The 20,669-nt window shown below is 39.3% G+C and overlaps 1 protein-coding gene across 1 annotated transcript in view; it reads right to left on the bottom strand.

Moving 5' to 3' along the window:
* LOC105392291 (zinc finger SWIM domain-containing protein 4) overlaps positions 1-19,119 on the bottom strand; it is a 50,205-nt gene extending 31,086 nt beyond the window's left edge. Inside the window, exon 1 of the mRNA XM_048627588.1 lies at positions 18,782-19,119. Within this exon, the coding sequence (XP_048483545.1) occupies positions 18,782-19,076 (295 nt within the window). The 5' untranslated portion in view covers positions 19,077-19,119. The remainder of the gene's footprint in view (positions 1-18,781) is intronic.
* Between the last annotated feature and the right edge of the window lie 1,550 nt (positions 19,120-20,669).

Below are 20,669 nucleotides of genomic sequence, written 5' to 3'. Positions count from 1 at the left end.
TCGCGGCCGGGACGTGCCGGCTTCAATTGGTGTTGGGTTCGAATCGGAGCGAGGTTGTTTAGTTATGCCGGACCACGGACTTGAACAATTATGTTTCGACACGAGCTCCACTTAAGGTCTAAGGGAGGATGGCGATGATTGGGAGGATACCTCTGTATTGCTAAAATATCAAACAATATACTGGGAAGGTTTGTCTAGATAGGTGTACCATAAAAACCAATTTACAGACAAACACACAACAAACAGATCACAATAGGTATTACAATATTCTCTGAAAATAAAATCAATTTTCTCAGTATTTAGTAATAAGTAAGAAAGCTCTACATTCTCAAAACCGCCGCCCCACTGCCTACCCCGCAATCAGACTTAGATCCCCGTCGTAACCTCTCCATACTTAAAATGTTAGGCACGAAGGACGGCTCAGAACGTATCAAACCTTCTACCTGTCCAGAGGAATTATGTACCGCCCCCACCACCCCTCGCCTAATCACCCCCGCGGGCCAAACTTAATCAGGATGTATAGACTGACAGAAACAGTCTTGGGACGTTTGGCGAGGTTTGAGGATGATTTCGGATTTATTGCAGGATGTATTTTTATGTTTGGTTAGTAATTAGACTACTGGAATATAATCTTTTGTATCTTTGTCTATAGTAAAATTAAGCTTCTCTATTCTTCAGTTTCTTATTAAGGGTACAAAAGGTTTTATACCCTTTAGCGACCTCTTCCAGACACACTAATTTTCAATTTAAAATATAGTAGAAGACCGCCAAAAGCAGCAAATATTGTTGTTGCTTATGCTTAAGCAGGGCAGGGTAGGGTATAGTATACGTCCCAATTTGCGGCACATGGCTCGCTCAGTATGCAAAGCCGCGTGTGTTTGTTAATCTGATGAGTAAACTGGGGTGTGTTTTTGCTCCTCACTGCCTCTGCTAGTCATAGTGAGGCAGAAACTTGCGAAATGAAAGGATTTCTGTTTTATGAATTTGGACGGTAGGTTGTTGTAGTTTTTGTTTTAGATTATGTGAGTTTTCAAGTAAAGCTATAAGTGTAACTAACAAAGTATCTAACGAGATCAACTGATATGCAAACTATAGCGACCAGTATATTTATGGTATACCTACCTCTAGCTCTAACTTCTGGTTTTCCCGGATAATATATAAAGACAAATTTCATTTTCAGAAATAAAAACACGCAATGCAGACTCTATCAATAGAATAAGTAACTACCTAGTTTGATAAACGACAGCTCTTTCCCAAAAAGCAAAGGGTCATCCACAGAACCAAAAACTCAAACAACACAGACAATCCTCGCATCGATCGGCCCCATCCGGTTATCATTATCACGTTCAAAAATAGAACGCACTCACGCGACGCACGCCAGCCAGTAATCGGACAAACGCTTTTTACGACCGACCAACTTGACAAGACCTTCGGGCTAACCCCTTGCGTCTTCGCGCTGGACGGTTTTAGGAAGCTTTGCGGGAGGTGGTAGAGTTCTTTGTTGCGTGGTTTAGACCCCCTGTAGGCAGGTTCACATGTGCCTGTTCAGATAAGGAACATCCCCACTAGAGAGCTTGTTTGGCTCGATCACCCGTCGATGCCTGGGGGAGGGATCTTGGAGGATGATAGAATTGTTTGGGTAATGCCGATGGAGGTTTAATTATTGATGCATAATTGTAGAGATGCTATGTAGATACTGACGTTTCTGTTTGATGTAAATAGTGCTCTTTGATACATTGCAAGGTATAACAAACATAATAAAAATGAATATGGTCTGAGCTAAAACTTAACAAAGATATTTAAATAACAAAATGGAGACGAATATTTCTATATAATGTATTTTTTACTATTAATAGATATAGCTCGTTTATAAACGTGAAACCTAATCTGTTCCACGCCGGTTCCCTTGCTCTTCAGCTCAGCAAAATTTGTTTTTTAAGTTCTTCGCATGGCAACCCAACACAATAGGGTCGTCCTTACACTCGCCCAAGGGATCTCAAAGATCGATATCACAGAATCACCATGTGTGCCAAGCCCCTAACTAAGCAACCAACTTGGAGCCAGCGTAACTCGACCTCCGAGAATTTATACCACTCAGCCCTGACACCCTCCTGATAAATAGAGCGAGGAAAGGGGGACGGGTCAAGATATATTGGCCGATCGAATGATTTGTATTGCAGTTTTGTGATTTCATCAATTAAGCGGGGCTTGTAGGCCTTTGAAACTAGCTGTGCTTCTGGATGGCTTAAGTTACAAAGCATATTGCTTGAATAGACAGCTTTAAAAAAACGTTAAGTAACATTTGCTTTTAATATGAATAGGTAGTTTTGTGTTACTTTTTAAGTACTTACCTAGTTTATTTTTTACAAGAAAAATATTTTATGAATACTTATAAATAGGTAGACAGGAAAGACCAAGAGAAATAGGTACATCACTGTAAAAAAATAATGATAAAAATGCAAAAAATTAAATTAAACCACACCAAACAAAGTTTGCGAGTGGCATTACTAAAATGTCAAACGCATCTGTGTAAAGAGTGGCAGCCCTGAATTGAAATCCGCTATGCTATGTCGTTGCACAACCCTATCCAATTTACAAAATATTAGGGATGTTTGCAAATCAATGCGTTTTGCCACTGCGATAAGGTCCAAGTTTGCTTACCTACAGTTTAATATAAATTTGTAAAAACTTTCAAGCTTTAATATACGACGTTGGGGTTCATATTATTTTGATTAAAATTATAATATGATTTTAGATTTTAAGAATGAAAGCTGTAGATGTATAGATAAAATCGAAGATGTATATAGATTATATCTTTCTTTATAATGCTTGAAATTTTCCTTACCTTCCTGGTTTGTAGAAAACATAACTGTATTTTTTTCTCCACTCTAGGTAGACTATTTAATCTTGGTAACTCACATTTTTATAAACCAAACACCTGTTTTTCGCCCAACTTTGATTGATACGTACCTGAAAAAAAACAGAAAAACCTCAATTAATAACACATACGTCAGACGGTGACCACAGTTTTGATATTTTTAATTAATCGATGGGAGGTATTGATTCCGAAGTGTAATGCATCATACAGAGGCAATAAATTTTAATAATACTCATAATAATAACATGCATACCGGTCAGATTATTGCACCTTGCTAATGATTATAACTGGCGAAGGGTTATATAACTTGGGTGAAAAATATTCCAAACGTAATCACAGCTTTTTCAACCTAACAATGTTTTGAAAAATAAGTGTACAATGGAGATTTTAGTACCCTGACTTTTTCCCTAAAAAATGTTTCTTGACGATGTTTTCCTTCGCCGTAAGAGCACGAACCAAAATTAAGTTTCCTAAGTTCTTAAGTTCCTCCCTCTTGCTCTTAAGACCTAAGATTAAGGGGAAAGTAGACAGATTAAATAAACAATGTGATGCGGGCTGCGTTGTGTGTGGTGGTGACTCGCCGAGTGGGCTCGGGTAAACTTCATTTAAACAGATTGGTCCTTTTCTTTATACCTCTAGATCTACATAGACAGGTGCTTTGACCAGCATTTATGTTTTAAATTGAAGTTCAAGTAAATATTCATATGCCTAGTTTTTCATTTGTTTCTAAAATATGATCAGTAAGCATCAACTTAAGTCTGGGTTGATATTGATGATCATCAACTGTACGTTTTCAGTGTTGAAACCAAGACACATCGAACCGTTACTCAAAAAAAAAAGAAGTAATCAACATTGGAGTAAAAAAATAAAAAGTAATTTCCTATCGTCCAGAATTCGATTCCCAAACAATTGACGTTATCCTGGCGATCCTACATCCGCGATGGAATCGATAGAGGCGGTCCTGGAGGGTTACTCTATACTGACGAAAAACGAACGAACGAGCTGTCGTGCAATCGGCACGTTTAATACAACGAGATAGACCCAAAACTTAGTTTTTCGTCACATAGAGTGACCCCCCAGTGTTCGACCGGACGATCCGGAAATGCCTTGCGGCGCCGAGGCACCGACCCATCTGCTGATGACAACCACAAAAACAAACGATTCTACCCCTTAACACCAACACCTAAGAACTACCAACCGAATAAAGGGACCTCGTCAAAGTTGATGACATGCTGCGCGTTGTATTCAAAACTCGGCTTTGAGATCGAAATGGAACGACGATTTTGCTTTGGAGACGACGGCAGAAAAACTTGCTTGACGAAATGTTTCATCTGTTCCGTAAATGCAGCTCTAATACCAAGGAGTAGAGACAGGTATCGCTTGAGCCTTTTACCTATTAGTAAAAGTTATAGTTTGAAGTTTCGGCTGGCGCCAGCTATACGTGGCTCGGCGATTAGCCCGGGCCCGAACAAGCGAATGGGACATTAATATATTAAAAACGCATTATAATTTCAAACTAACAGCGTCGACATTCTGCCGCTGACGTGAAACGAATGGAGTAGAACATGACTTTATAATATTTCTGGACGAGAGGCTTGGAGACGCAAACAAAGGCCATTAAGAAGATGACAGCCATATTTATGAAGGAAGACATAAGCTTTGAGCTGGCACTGACACGGCTTCAAACTAGAAGTGCGGTAATGCAGAAATCATAGTAATAGCTGGACTAGATTTTCAAGTGCTTCTTCATGCAGACGCTAGCTGGTTTTTATAGATTACAGTCATCCAATCATAAGAAAAAGAAGAAGTATTTATACATGAAACAAATTGATTAGCTTAGCTTTTTATATAAAGGAAACTGGTGTAATGAGGCCAGAATGTTGTGGCGCTCCTTGGGGGAGGCCTTTGTCCAGCAGTGGACTTATAGGAGTTGAAGATGATGATATTTCTACGTCAATACGGAGAACTTAGAAGGTGACAATTTTGTTTGGAACGGCAACATAGCGCGCCTTCCTTTTGTATATGGGTTTTTTAAAATCCCATATATTATAAAAGTTATAAAATAAATCCGGTAATATTCAGCTACCGGATCCGGTAGGCACCAAAAACTTACGGATCCACCGGATTACCGAAGCCGCCGGACCGGATTGCAATCCATATAAACAGCTGTAGTAAAACCCACACCCAAATGCCACAGTCAGTTGCAAGCTGCCAATGCCGGTATTACACTACGAACATTATTCTAATTCTAATGGCACCCCCACACTCCCACTCTGCATAAGTAGGTGCGTTCAAAGATAACAAATAATTGTGGAAACAGCGCGCTCGCTCGCGGATTCCTTTCATATGTAAAACGTTTCCTTTGGCCCCCAGCCCTAGGGTAGGGTGACCATGGAGAGAGAAATAACCTATGTGTGGTATCTATGTATGTAACTGGTACAGCTAGTTCGACCGATAGTAAAGAAAAACATGATTGCAAGTTGTAGGTACAAGGACATTTTGTGTGGTGAAGATAAAATAATTATGTTAAGTTAATTCATAAAGAGTAACGGTCTTATTCATAAAAAAACCTTAAAGTAGGTTTACTGAGCTCAATAGTTACGGAACACTTTAAGCCTATTTGAGGTTTCATAAAAATCTCTATTCATAATCGTTCCGTAAACCTTCAATAACTATAGTGATGCTAATAGATTTCACAGACCAAACATTTTGACATTTACCCTATTAAGTTGCCGGTCTGACGAAACCATAAACAAAAATAGCGAAAACTTTCATTCATTTATCAATCTCTATTAGGGTAAACTACCCTATTGTTGACACCCCTCCATTTATTGACACAGCGCGGAATAATTAAAGAAAACAAGACAACGCTTCGTTCTATTTAGTTATATTTATCTTTGAATGCAGCAGTAATAGTTATTCTGTAATGGTAACACTCGGCAGTCATTTTTACAGGAATGGCTGACCAATAAAACATAGACAATTCGTGCCTCTCCGTTGCTTCTATAAATTCCGCCATCTTGGATCGCTTTTTGCAACGGACAGTGGCTACTTTAGGAATAAATTTACTAGTATTTCTTTTAAAAAATGGTTAAATTTGTTATTTGGACTGAAAAGGGAACTGAATTCCTTTTCCATTTATTACCTCAAAAACCACTTATTTTCGGTTTTAACTTTGAATTTAGGTGGTGTCAATTATAGGTAGCACTTTTGGTATATTTTCCTAATATTGACATATTGGGTCAATAATTGGAAGGAATGTTTTTTGTTTTCATGCTAATATTTTAGCTTTTTCCGGTAGTATATCCTATAATGATCACGTTGACACTATTTAATCATTTATCCCACACGAGTTTCCAATTCATGACACAGTGTCAATACAGTGAAATCCAATTATCGACATAGTGTCAGTAATCTATTTCCCTATTATTGACATGTCTATATATAGGTAAAGTGTCAATAATTACGCTCATAAACGATAAATATTTTTATGGGAGCTTACCATAAAAGTGGCAGTGAGAAGTGAAGCAGAAAAAAAACTTTTTCTGCTTCACTTCTCACTGCCTTTCTGCAACCTATATGAAGTCGTCTGACTATCAGGTGGCCTGCCAACTGCTCTACGTCCATCTGTCATCATTTTGCCTGGCCAAAAGTGTCCTGCACACTTCCCACCCAGCTGAATCCACCTCGTAATCTGTTTAAACTGGGATTCTGACCCGGCGGGTAAACAATTATCAAGATAGGTGTTAAGATTCACAAAATTTAATGATATCCAGCTGTATCGTTCGTTTCGATTGGGACACTGGACATTACCTTAATCTTGAACATGTTTATCTACAGGCCAACCCTCAAGGATGCTACGTGTAGTTCTGCGAGCATAAACTGGAGATATCAGAGGCATATTCATGATTCTTCATCAAAATAAAGATGCGACAAAGCTACACCACACTTTTTCTTTGGCCTTTCTCTTCCAGCAAGTACTTACCAGGTCTAAGATCAGCCTCGGTCCTGACGGCCAAAAAGCATGCTATGTCACGCTTGCCTGTTCGTTACCTCCACTCGAGAACTCGATTACTCTAACTGTCTTTCTTCTTGGGTGGCTGGCCTATTGGCATCTCACATTGGATCTCTGATGGATTGATTACACCAGTTCAGTCCGCATTACGACTTTATATCGGTGGACCTGTTAGCCCAGCTGTGACCACGTTTCTGAACCATATGGTATCAGCAGCAGGACGCACTAGCTGGAACCTTTGAGAAATGCCCAGGAGATCATGAGACGAAGCAGCCTAACTCAGTGGGACTAGTCTGCTAGCATTAGCATTAGATGCAGTATATATGGTATGTCAGATAACTAGCTGATGACTTATGGTATGACACTTATGGTGTTTCAATATATCACCGTGATATACCAAATAGAGAACCGGACCCATGGTACCCTCCCAAAGGTTTAATTCCTGTTTAAAACAGTTTTTATTACCTAATATCAAGCATGTCAATAATTGGTACAGGAGGTGTCATAAATTGGAAAACCCGTGTCAATAATTGGAAAATAGGGGTTCTTTCAAATTTATAGCTGATAATAAAAAACTAAGACTATAGGGTCATTGTTTTGTCAAAAATATTATAAATGAATATACACCTGAGACCGCTACGGAAAAAAATACCACAATACTAATATTTTATGCGTATTTATGGCCAGTTTTGCAGACGACTCGTCTTAAAGTGTCAATAATTGGGTAGTTTACCCTATCTATGTTAGCCACGGCGCGGCACTTAAAAAAGTTTACGTTGGCTTAAAGGCGCAGTGGCCAAGCCAAAACCCACAAAAAAAATAATTAAATTTTTACGTTACCATGGCAACTAATTTTTAGCAAATATTAACTCACAACAAATGTCAAATCGTCAATAAAGCAGAACAGCTGTTGACCGGCCGCCATGTTTTTGTACAATAGGAGGTTTACGGAAGGTGTATAGTAGGGTCCAGCCAACTTTAGCATATCAAGGTTTTACGAATCAGTTGGAGAGTTCTTTAGCGCTATTGATCGTTTATGAATAAAGTTTTTTTGACATTTGCTTATAGCAGGCCTATAGGTCTCCCGTAACTTTTTATGAATAAGACCGTAAGTTTATTCCACTTTATGAATATGAAAAGCTAGTTAGTCAAAGTTTTTTTTCTTGAACCATCTAAAATCTTGAAAATCTTATACATAAACGCACATAAACCATGCCAGCAACATAAAAAAGTTCAGTTTTATATACATATTTATAAAGCAGATATTTGTATGTTATTTTGTAAACCCCAATACAATCCATTTTTTTTCTATCAATTTATTTACTTCTTTGCAAATATTACAACCTGCTTTTTGAAAGAAACCACCATTCAAAACCACTGTATTGGGCTCCATACAAAAGTGGATTTACCACCGCCATACAAATCGCACAGCCACCCTACAGGATTACCATACAAATTACCCGTTTTGTATGAATTGAATATTGGACTCTGAACTGGGTATTGGGAAAGTAAAATTTTGTGAATCGTTTGCTTTGCATTCGCTGGAGGTATAAAATGAAATGTGCATTGTTGTACAGTGGAAGAAAGATTAGGGTTGCCATACACGGCCGATGACCAAGTAATCATCATTGTGTAAGGGGTTCGAAGAGGTACTCAGAGTCAACTGCTTGAGGCTTCCATCGATGACTGCTCGATCATTTGCCAACACCCATCCGACGCAGTTGCAACTGCTTGGGCGGTTCGTCTATGTCAGTACAAAAAGGCTGTAACTTGCTATGTAGTCAAAACTTGTAGCAGTCGATACTGGCAGCTTCAAACCGTCCGTGTATGGGAGCCTTAAACTTATTTGTGACGTTTGACTGTAAAGCGTTTTTATTTTATACTTCGTAAGGTTTAAATTTGCTCTCCACTACATTTATCATGGAGTCGACTGAATAAACAGTGCACCGACAGAGACAGTCGCTGTTATTGTAAAATGATGCTAATTTAATAACACTGTTTACACTTTGTATTTTAACTGCAGATACATAATAATATGCTGCATAAGGCTTAAATTATTCTAGGCCATTGACCAAGTAATTAATGTTAATTATTATAAGTCGGGTACCAACAGCTGGTGATATGGAAATCTAGATTGATAGATAGGACACCAGACTTATTTGAGTATTTTTGAGTCGCACAAAAAATGGTTTAATCTATTGATTGTCGGCGTCCGGGTGGGCTGTGTGCAATGAAAAAGTAAAAAAAAAACAAATGGCGGTCAAAACAATGCTTCGAACCCGTTCTACGGGTTACGGACTCTCAAACTTAGCTCTGCATCTATTTTAGACCTTAACAAAGCGGAATAAGAGTTTAAGGTCTGGAGTAGAACTGCAAGCATTGCTGGTTGAATATTGAGAGACTCTTTGAAGCTGAAAGCCAGTAATATGCATAAGAACAAGGGAACCGTAGCAGACCTTACAAATAAACAATTTAGAGAAGAACAAAACATCCAAATAAATCTATCTGTCACTAGATAATTTATCTCATATGAACTGTAAGAAAAAAAAAACAAGAAATAAATCTGAGTAAATTTTGAAAATTTAATAGCAACATTCGGTCTAACACTTGCACAATATCCATCTTACGAAGTGTTCACAAAAATACCAAATACACGTGCATACAAGTGCATGCATCTGGCCTGGCGTAGGGACCGCAGGTAGAGACGAAAAAAAAAACAATTGAAAAAAGTCTATTCCTTTCTCCTCCGAGGGGGTAAAGCAATTTATTTCAGCTGCATAATCATCGAAACTTGATCCATGCTCCGTTGAAATAAGAACTCCAAAGAATAGTGCCGAATGGCAATGCTGGGGTCTCTTTAATGACACGCGAGAATTTTTTTCTAAAGTTTTTTGGTAGAAGCAGTTAATTACAACAAAATTATAGAGTTGCAGCCCATAGGATCACAGTGTGCTGTGTGAATGATGAATCTGAGTATGTAATGGTTGGAATCGTTTGTAGAATTTCCTTTTGATTTTGGCCTTAAATTCGACTTAATGCTTTGCAAAATGAGCCCTGCTACTGTTATCTATTTGCGACTCTACGTGCTACAGCGTCAAGCTTATTACTTGCCGTTCATCTGGAATCAGTTCAATATTCGTACATTCCACCGCACAAACATAGTAAAGCCGCCATTTTGACGTTGAGGCTAAAGAAAACATAAGTTGCTATTTGGAGCGCCCCGCCCGATGCTGCCAAATCTCCTTTGGCGATGGAACGATGGGCCAAGACTCCAGCTAGTGCCAACAAGAGGCATCGACCCGCAAGCATCGTGCCAAAACACGTTACCGGTAATATTGAATTAGGAGTTATCGACATATCGGTGTTGTTCGGTTCTTTATTGTTCTCATTTCCTTGCGGATTTTTCTATGCTGGATTTTTGTTGTTAACTAACCAATGTGCAAATGTTTTGTTCGTAGTTCATTTATTTTGTTGTGTTATGAAGGTGAAAACTTATTTGATATATATTAAACTTTACGTTATTATAGGTATTAAATTTTGATCAAGTTGCACGGTTTTCATTCCACAAAAACTAGTCTGTGTCGCTGCAAAACCAGTATTTTGAAGCATTTTAATCATATGCCCTGGAGGCAATCAATAAATTTGTGCATTCCATTTTATCAAATGCAAAATGTTTCACTGAAATTCACTTAGGAATGTGAATTGTCGTTTACTTAAACATTCTATATACACTTTGGAGCTAACAATGATTTAAATCTTACAACAAGAAGTAGGAACATCATTTTGCAACATCTTTAGTAGTCGGACATAAAGTTTTTATGCGTTCAAGTTATAGTGGGAGGTCTGGTGAGGCTTCGGAGGCGGGTTGGAGCGTTTTTCATTCGGCAGAGTTATAGGGTTATTGTCAAATTAATGTGGTCGCAGGCTTTGGCAGTTTATAGCTTTGCGCATGCGATTGTTTTATGCTCCACCGCCACGCCATCTTGTTGAGCCGACTCTGTTGTATGGAGATTTTTGTATGCGCCTCTATGTATTTGATGTCCTGGCCTTTAACGTGTGTATTATTTTGTGTAGTTAAATACTACGTTATGGTCAGTAAGTTACTGCCTACATTTTATTGATTTACTAGAGGTAATGAAGTTGACAAGTTTTACATAAATTTATAATCTATAAAAATCGTATGCAATATCATCTAAACTCATTTAGAGCTTTCAAAGGGCAGGTAGGGTCGGCAACTCGGTAGTTTATTTAATTTTTATTATTGATACAAAGTTATTGCCTCAAATTACAGAAGATTGTTGTGCGTGCGTTTTTCACAAAAAGAAGGTGAGCGTAGACGACGCCGCCGGCCCAGGCCTGATTGCTTTTAATGCATTTTGTTTCACTACAATTTGGGGTATTTTTGGTGTTTTAAAGTTTTTAAATTTTAGCCCCCGTTTAAAATGGATGTAAGATGTTCTTTTGGCATTTTTAATTGTGTAAGTATGTGTGTCTGTCTGCGACCACTAATCTCCAAAATAGGACTGATTTTAGAGGATTTTAGTGTGTTTGTATTTATGGTTTGATATTTGTTTTATAAAAAATATTAAGGTTTAAAGCTAATGAGGGTTTCTAACTTCGCTGAGGGTAAAAAGCACCGAATAAGTAAATGCATACCTGCTTACTTGATTCGAAAAACCTTTCATACTATTACTTATATAAATATACTATTTATCGTTTATTTGAAATCAAGTAATTTGCGGGCATTCGAAGACAACAATCTACTATTCAAATCATGAAACGGTGAAGTTACTTCTATACTAACAGTCAAAAGATTTTACGTTCTAGGTCTAAAGAAATAAGTTTCAACTTGGCTTCATAATATATTAAGGTAATTTTGTGGACAAAACACGCATTTAAAGTGTATTTCCAACGAAACCTTTTGAGAAAAGGCCTGTATGTCTTTCATTGGTTCGCCCTACCCACCTGTCTAAAATTTCCAGTTTACCTTAGATGCCCATCTATTTATGTGAAAAATAGCGCCCATACTTACAATAATTCATAGGATTTTTTAAATACATGGAATTATTCTTCTACAAATTCTAAGTTTCGGAGCGCTAACCTAAGCTAAGCACGACTCTATTCGGTGAATCAAACGTACCGTAAGTACCTATGTGACTTTTTAAATATTAGTAGGATTAGGACACTGTAAAAAGTAATTTAATAGGGCGCACTACGACGGTCCTACGAGTCTCGTCCTAAAGAGGCGCTAATGATAGCACTGACCCCGGAGCGGGAACAAAAACCTAAAAACATGAGTCGGCCAGGACGGCGAACAAAACAGACATTTTTACATAGTGTGATACCAATTCTGCTAACGCAATGGATTCATTGATGTGCTGTAGGTGTGAAACTCGGAGTATATGGGAAGTGATTCACTCAGAATTCGGAGTTGATAAGATTTTGAATGCGACTTACGCAAATATTATTTGTAGTATGATAAATATATTGACTGAGACTCTTATGAACGAGTCATAACATACAATATGAAGACTATAGGGAGTGCCAAATCAAACTTTAAAAAAATATGTTCTAAACGTGAGTAATAATCTACTGACTAATATTAACTTCAAGTATGATTAAAACTAATCAGAAGTGGTAGGGAAGTAAATGCACAGTAAACAATGATAAAACTATAACTACACACACAGGAAAAAAAATCGAAACGAAAAAATTTAGATCACTGATAAACCAAGAAGTGTGTACCACAAAGAAGGTAGAACACGAATCTACTAGCGTTTAGTTTAGTAGGAACAATGTATAGCCTCAGTGCAAGCCATTTATTATCCAAGGCCTCACCTATTATAGAGAACGTAATTGAGATCTTCCGATAGCCTGAGAAAAATTCACTGCCGATCCGACACCGCGATTTCATGTTGTTCACGGTTATGATTTTCCATATTTATAATTTTATTATTTGTTTAATTTACTTAGGTACATCTAAAAACTATAACTAAACTAAAATTATGTTTAACAAGTTTTCACCTTTATGGTAAATATGAACCTATAATATTTAATTCTTTATTGCAGTGCAAAAAAGTGCAGTTATTGCTAAAGCATTTTGTACCACCTAACCTGCAGGAGGTACAGAACTGAGTCTCACATTTACAGAGTTCTCAACGATTCCCAAGTGGTTGAGTTTAGTTCAAAATGATTAATTGTTATGATTGGTTCCTTCTGAACATGAATTGATATTGATACTCTATTAATAGGTTAACCGCTTGAGGCGCTATCGCTATAGGGTCACCAGGCTGAGAACTAGACTATCTACTAACAGTTACTCAACCATCTCGTATCATAAACTTATGACACAGATAACTGATTATCAGAACACTTTAACTCCTATTTAGGTCATGCTGTTTGGATTACTCGCCATATCTGCTGTTGACAAGTTTGTAAGTAGATTTTTAATACAAGCTAGTGAAGCTTCGATATCTGTCTCTGTCAGGTCTAAAGGAAATATAGTGTCGACTGAAATATAAGAATAACTTGCGAATGGATAAGCGAAATTGATCAGCCAACCAGCCTTGGCTAGTTTGAAAACTACCGAGGTTTAATGCATAATTTTAATAATTGCTATAGAAATAAATCAAATATCCTATTCAGGATCTAAAGATAATAAATTAGTCCAAGATCGTCTTGTCACTGGAATATAAAAGTTTCAAATATTTATCATCAACAAAGGAACACGTCTTTTTGATCTCCTATCATTACGATTGACAGTTATAAATGATACGAAATCTACAGTTTCATAAATGATAGATTGGTCCTTTTAAGACCTATTATTGCGATATAGTAACAAAAACGTATATTTTAAAGTATACAGAGCACCTCGTCCGTAGTTACCTCGTGTACGCATGTTTAATACAAATGCTGCAGTAGCTATGGTTTCTGAAAATCGCATCGAATTTCATCTTTACGCTAAGGCAAAATAAAATAAAAATGTGACCGATTCACTTCAAACAAGCCGCACTGCCCGTGCCAACCTGGGGGCGCGATGAATGACTTAATTCAGATTTCCTGCTGCGTCTGATTGAAGCTAATTGCCGTGGCCCGCCACCTTTCACCCCCGCTCCAATTGCCCTCAGCCTGACCCCGGTTATTCTAGGAATCATGTCTCTGTAGTCTAAAAGTAGATCTAAAAGTAGATATATCGCGTTGGTGACAAACACGAACGAACCATATGAACCTTTAACTCATTCCACAGAATTAAAATGTACCTGACACATGCACGGAAACGTGGCTGATTTGATTCGACTCAATAATGCAGTTCCCAGAGATACGCAGCCCAATTCCAACGAGACGGATGATTGGTTCAAAATAATGAAACAGCACAAAGAGCATTTATTTAACAACGAACACTTGGCCAAGCATTTTGATGTTGCACAACAAAACGTTCTTAGTAGCCGATAATTCTTGCTAGCGCAGCGCTATTTACAAAATAATATGCACAGAATATGCACACTGTGTGGTATCGATTCGTGATATTCGTGAACAGCTACTTTTGTATGTTGACCTAGTAACTTCGCAGAATTAGCTGCAATATATTTAACAACTCCAGCTGCTTGAGTACGGCCAGGAAGTGAAATATCTTTGTCAACAGATTACACTGTCACCGTTTTGAATATATCGATACAGAGTGCGATATTGTAAATCCCACATAAATTAGAACAGTAACAGTAGTGCGGACTAGGGCATGCAATACCGGTAATATTTTCAATACCGGTATTGAGTTCCGGTATTAGAACTCAATACCGGGATCCCGGTATTAATACCGGTATTAGACTTCCTTGTTATAAATGGCATATTTTTTGTTTAAAGGTCGTATAGGGCAAAATAAAACAAGAAAAAGCAATCAAATTCTGTATAATGTAATATTTTTTACGAGAATTAAGTATTAGAGTTAAAATTTTAGAACGCATGGACAACAAGTAGGTTTCCAAAGGCCAAAAACCGCATGTGACGGTTTAAAACAAGTGGACTTTCATAGTATATGGGAGCACAGGGCTAACTATATCTTAATCGCTTGATTTATAGCCTAAAAAATGTCCGATTCCGGTATTACTTCAATACCGGTATTAACTTTCAATACCGGTATTGAAAAAAGCGTGGATTTGTCCGGGATCCCGGTATTACGCAATACCGGTATTGCGGTATCGCATGCCCTAGTGCGGACGTATCACGCATTCGATAGATTCAACATGTTTGAGTGTCTCCTCATTAGTTCATTAGCAAATTATCGAAACTAGAGTCCATGGAAATCACGTTTTCTGAAGTAGACAGCTACTCCGAAACGTGATATACTGTTTCTTTCGTTGATAGCCTATTTAGTTGTTTCTTGGTACTGACAATAACTATTTGGAATCATCAAATCAACCATTCACGTTCCTTTAGAATCCTGTTTGCCTTCAAAGATACAGAGTACACCCGCCAACATAAATGAACTGTTTGAACTAGCAATACAGCCCTTATGCCTACGGCGTAGAGACTGCGATGTTATTAAAGACAACATTGTTAGGAACCTTTAAAATGCGGAGGTGCGTTCTGTACAGACACCTCTTTATGAATCTAACCAGTGTAACAAGAGCCCGCAGGCTTTGTGTGGTCTTCGTGGAATAGGTGGAGTGGAAGGAGCTGGGTGAGGTTTCAGAGCTGAACGTGGGCTGGTCCGGTGGTTACGAGGTCGTGCGACAATGCGGTCTTGTACTGACACTATGAAACACTGTTATTGGATAGAGAAGCATTCAACACGTATGTTAGTCTGTTTGTCAGTCTCTCTGTGTCTTTTTGTTGCTTTCAATTGCGATTGTGTTGGCAGATGTTATGGGTTCTAAAGAATTGATATTTAAAGATTTTTGTATGAGCGCCTTGTCTTTCCTGCTATTTATGTATCATCCGTCATCAGCACTGTTCAAACCAAAGCTTTGTGCTGAAGTATTTATGCAAGTCCAACTAAGTGCTTACGTCAGGGTTTTATAGTTTATGAAGCATCATTCATCTGAATCAGTGTATTGACTGTATTGATAGGTGGTTTTGTTATGTACAATAATATATTATGGATATTGAGTATATGAGTCTGTCATCGATCGTTGTAAACTCAGTAGGTAACATAAACGCCCACCATTATCAGCGACTTGACATAGACGACATTACGATTATGATTACCATTCAAGTTCCCCTTATCCGCTTTCAGGGAAATTCTAATAATCTGAGGCCATTCCATTTGAGGGCAACTTCTTGGCATTCAAATCGTAAGAGCACATTTTTATCATGACAAAAACCTGTTATGAACATGAAAGGATATCAAAGATCATGTAGGATGAATCACGTCTCGCGGCAGTCATAAAAACTTGACGGTTGCAGGTTCTCAGAAGTGCAGCGAGGAGACGTGAGCCGCTGATGGAAACCGATTTGTGGGAGACAGCCAATCTCCACAAGCCACTTCTCAGGTATACGCGGCTTTAGGATTTATAATCTTGGTAACTGGCGGTTGGTTATCGCTACTCTGTTGCTTAAATGTAACTCATCTTATGGAACGTCCTACAGATGTGTGTGAGATGTTGTTAAATTTTTGGATGGATGTTTAAAAACAAAATAAATATAGTGTTGTCGTTAAATGATAACACTTCCAAGGAATTCGAAAACGGAGTCAGTAAAATAAATGTTTGCTGCACATAAAGAAATATTTACTAAAGTGAATTACGTACTGTAAATATAATCTTGTTTGAACTATCGCTATCGCTCGGTGTGTGCAATTGATTTAAATGTAGAGAAAGGTTATGAATAACTGAATTTAATTAAAAGAAATGAATAATGCAGTCGATCGCAAACGAACGAACGTCCTATTTTAGTCAAGATGATTTGTATGGAAACCGGTCGATGAATTCGAGATTCGACGGTACTTATTATAAGGATGAAGAACGATGCCGATACAGATGAAGTTATTAACATTGAATTAATAAATATTCACGAAGCGAAGCCGGGTGTGTTCGTTTATTTTTGCATCACAATTAAAAATGTATGCAAGTCAGGCCGCTGCAAGATGGGGCCTACATTCGGGATTGAAATCCCAGTTTTACCTTCAGGGTGTTACATTCTCATTGAGTAGATCTTGAAATACACGTTTGGTGTAACCAGTTGATTCATATATCTAACGATGTCAACAAGGCAACTCGTATTCCGAGTGGCATTTCAATTTGGCTAAAGTACACACGCTCGTCGTGAAGACTTTCTGTATTTATTTTGTCGTCAGTTATATTTTTTCGGTTGAATCTCGTTTTATGATTTCTGGAATCTTTCGGAAACATTTTTTATCTAACAGAATATACAAGGAAAGACGTCGCTCCATCCGTTAACTAAAACACGCCAAAGTAATCAACAGTTCAAAGAATTCGAAACCACTTGAGTATAATCTATATAAATTTCCTAACCACGCTCAATCCGTTTATATTGAAGTGGGCGGATCTTCAGATCGTAGATTGCATGAGTCAGAAGACGCCGCCGCCACCGTGTGAAGCGATGCTTCCCATCCCATCCTCTTGTTATCAGCTTATCATTGTCACAGAACTCTACAGCTGCAAAGTATTCAATTTCTTACGTCACATTCTTAGGAAGTTTCCTTCCTCTGCATAGAAATGTACTTTGTAAACATAAGAGCACAGGGCAGCGTCTAAACTTGGAGTAGAGCCAGATCCAAATTGGACTTCAAACATGGATAAACAGTCCTTTTAGGATTTATCCGTCCACATCTAAGCTTCGATCCCTTTTGCTGCAGCCATTAGAGCAGGCAAGGTTCTAAATGTAAAGAGCGCCAGAGCTATGATTCAACATTACCCCAAATGTGGCTTATGTGACCGCAGAGAGCCGTAACCGCCCGGAATGGCCGGTAATCGTCTGTTCTGATGGGAGATAAGCACAAATGAATATGTAACGCCGTCCTCCCACGGCCTGGGCTGCACAACCCAGCCCAATAAAAATAAAAACGGGCAATTAATATTGTTTATTCGCGTCCGTTATTCAGAGCAGCGACAGTAACAAACGACGTCTGCCGGGTCCGGGGTACTCCGACCAACGCAGATTCATATTCATGCGTTCGCTACGCGCTCTCAAAACGCACCAAAGAATCCGGTTGCGTAATTTCTGAATAACGGAACATCGAGTTATGATAATCTTAGCAGAATTTCACGAGATTGACATAGTATTAGAGCTTTTGATAACGCTTTCTACAGATAACTTCAAAGGAAATGTGACGATTAATTGCAGTTAAGATACCAAATTAACGTTTTAACATCCACCAATTTTAAGTCCCATTACCATTTTCACACAAATCTCGTGTTTCGTGTTTTACCCAAATTTTATACGGGAGTGCCTCAGGGCGTTCGCTTGGGGCCAATTTTGTTAATGTGTTTTCACAGGCAGTTAACCGGGCCGATGAAAATTGATTAAGGTTCAATAACTGGTTACTGATTATTTTGAAATCATACGCACACAACATGCAATGTACAACCACTAACACTGGCCTATCGAATTGTATCAAGGCGAGCTCGCATCGGAACCGATAAAAGCCATTAGTTATTATGTTGATACAGGCGTGTTGCATGCGTCCCACGATTACTGGCTCGTCGACCTCCATACGCGGAGGCAGGCCGAGTGCAGGCCGCACGTGCTGGCAAACCGGTCCCCGCTGGCCCTCGCCAGCGGCCCTAATCTCTCCTGAAACTTTTACGAGCCAACGCATGAATAATTCCCGAGAGGAGCAGCTATCGATCGCACACGTCGAGGTTTTTATTTATACGGCGCGCGGGTGGGCGAGGCGCATATTAGTAAACAGGCGCAGGCGCGACACTCACCGACTTGTAGGACGTTCTCCACACAGCCGGCGTCCAGCAGCTTGAGGCCGCGGCAGAAGGCGATGCTGCGGTGGTCGTCGGGAGGCGCGCGCGCCAGGGACGAGTACATGCAGATGTCGCGCTCGTCCCGCGGGAAGGACCAGTACACCACGCGGCGCTGCACCGGCTCCGGGATGCGCTCGTAGCGCTCCTCGATGCGCTGGAACGGGATGTTGGCGGCCACGATCTTGGCGGTGATGTCGAGCAGCGAGTGCGGGGCGCGCGGGCGGCAGCAGGCGCGCGGACCGCACGACATGGCGCTCGCTCGGCCGCTCGGCGCGGACTGACGCGGCCCGGCCGCCCCGCGCCCCGCGCCCCGCCCCGGGGGATGCCCGCCCCGAATCGACATATCGCGATAAATTATTCATTTGGCAGGCATAATGTGCGATATATTATTAAAAGTTGGCATTTTTGTGTTGTTCTCTAGAGGCCGGAAACAAAATCGATGCAGTGTGGGAACTCGCCAGGCATAGCTTGATTATTTTATGATCGAGCAGTACCTAACCTAATCCTCGGGCACGTACTGTATGTAGCAATACCTGATAGTTATACTGACGCAGGCAGATCTTATTAAAAATCCATTAGCCTCCTTGCCTCCACACTAGCTTCAGACAGCTCGACGGGTTTCATTGAATATGCGATCGTTTGCTATTTTCGTAATGCCTTTGGAGGCTGACAGAGGAAACTTTGCTTCTGAACTTTAGCGCTAAATATAGAGCCTACAAATCTACCTAGGTACCCAACATAAATAACAATCACAGTCACACACATGAATACAAAAAAAACTAAAAAAAACATTTTTTTATAAAAAAAAGTTTGTAAACTCTAACTTGAACCTATTATCCCCATCCTCCCCGCATTACACAAACGAAGGGGAAAGGTCGGGGCGGCGGCGGGCGCGGGGGGCGTGCATTAACAGCTGATGGCGGCGGGGCGCGGGGGGGGGGACGTCAGGTGGCGACTCAGCTGAGAGCGAGGCGGAGGAAGCGGTGCAGCGCTGAGCAGCCAGGAGGGAACATTGACCTCGCATTTGTTTTTATTTATTATTTTTTTTGCTTATCTCGTGTAGTTTTCAATTAAGTACCTATCAAGGTGGTAGTTCTGCGTGCTTGTGTGTAGAGGTCGATAAGCCGTAAGTAGGTAGGATAATGATATCGATTCTAAAGGAGCATAGAGTCGTAAGTAGGTATTTAACAAATAATTTAAGATTTTGGCAGCACTAAAATTTAATTTGTGTAAGCATAAATATTAACTTAGTAGGTACTAAGGTACTATAACTAATCTATTGTTAACTTTCAATTGTAAAAAAAACGAAACTACTTAAGAGTACACAATATTATTTATTTATTTTACAAGAAATAAGCAAAGCTCGAGCGCTGCAGCGCTGAAAATGGCCGAATATGTATGTCTCGGATGCAAACCCGTGCTTCCGTGAAAAGGAAACCCCTGTATATACTCGCAACTGTATTTATATAGCACACCGGCTTGTTTATATAATATATAAGTAGGTAATTATGTTAAGAGTCAGCTGATCGTTTGAGTTCAGGGCTATTCTTACTTCCTTACTTCATTTTCTACGTCAGGTCGGGTATGTCTTCTGGTATCGTCTTATGTATCATTTAGATTTCCTATTCCTGTAATAGATACAGGCTGGAATACTTCGGGCCTACTTGGGCCACATACTTATACTTACCTAATCATCATCATCACCATCATCTCAGCCATAGGACGTCCACTGCTGAACATAGGCCTTGCATAATTTTTTGTGGAAAACTTAGGTTCCTAATCCACGACCCCAAATACGATGTCCTCCAAATTTATCAGGAGCCCGTTATCTCCCTCTATTGGA

The sequence above is a fragment of the Plutella xylostella genome, chromosome 19 (genome assembly GCF_932276165.1).
Source record: "Plutella xylostella chromosome 19, ilPluXylo3.1, whole genome shotgun sequence".
Taxonomy (NCBI): domain Eukaryota; kingdom Metazoa; phylum Arthropoda; class Insecta; order Lepidoptera; family Plutellidae; genus Plutella; species Plutella xylostella.
This window is presented reverse-complemented; position numbering and strand designations above follow the sequence as displayed.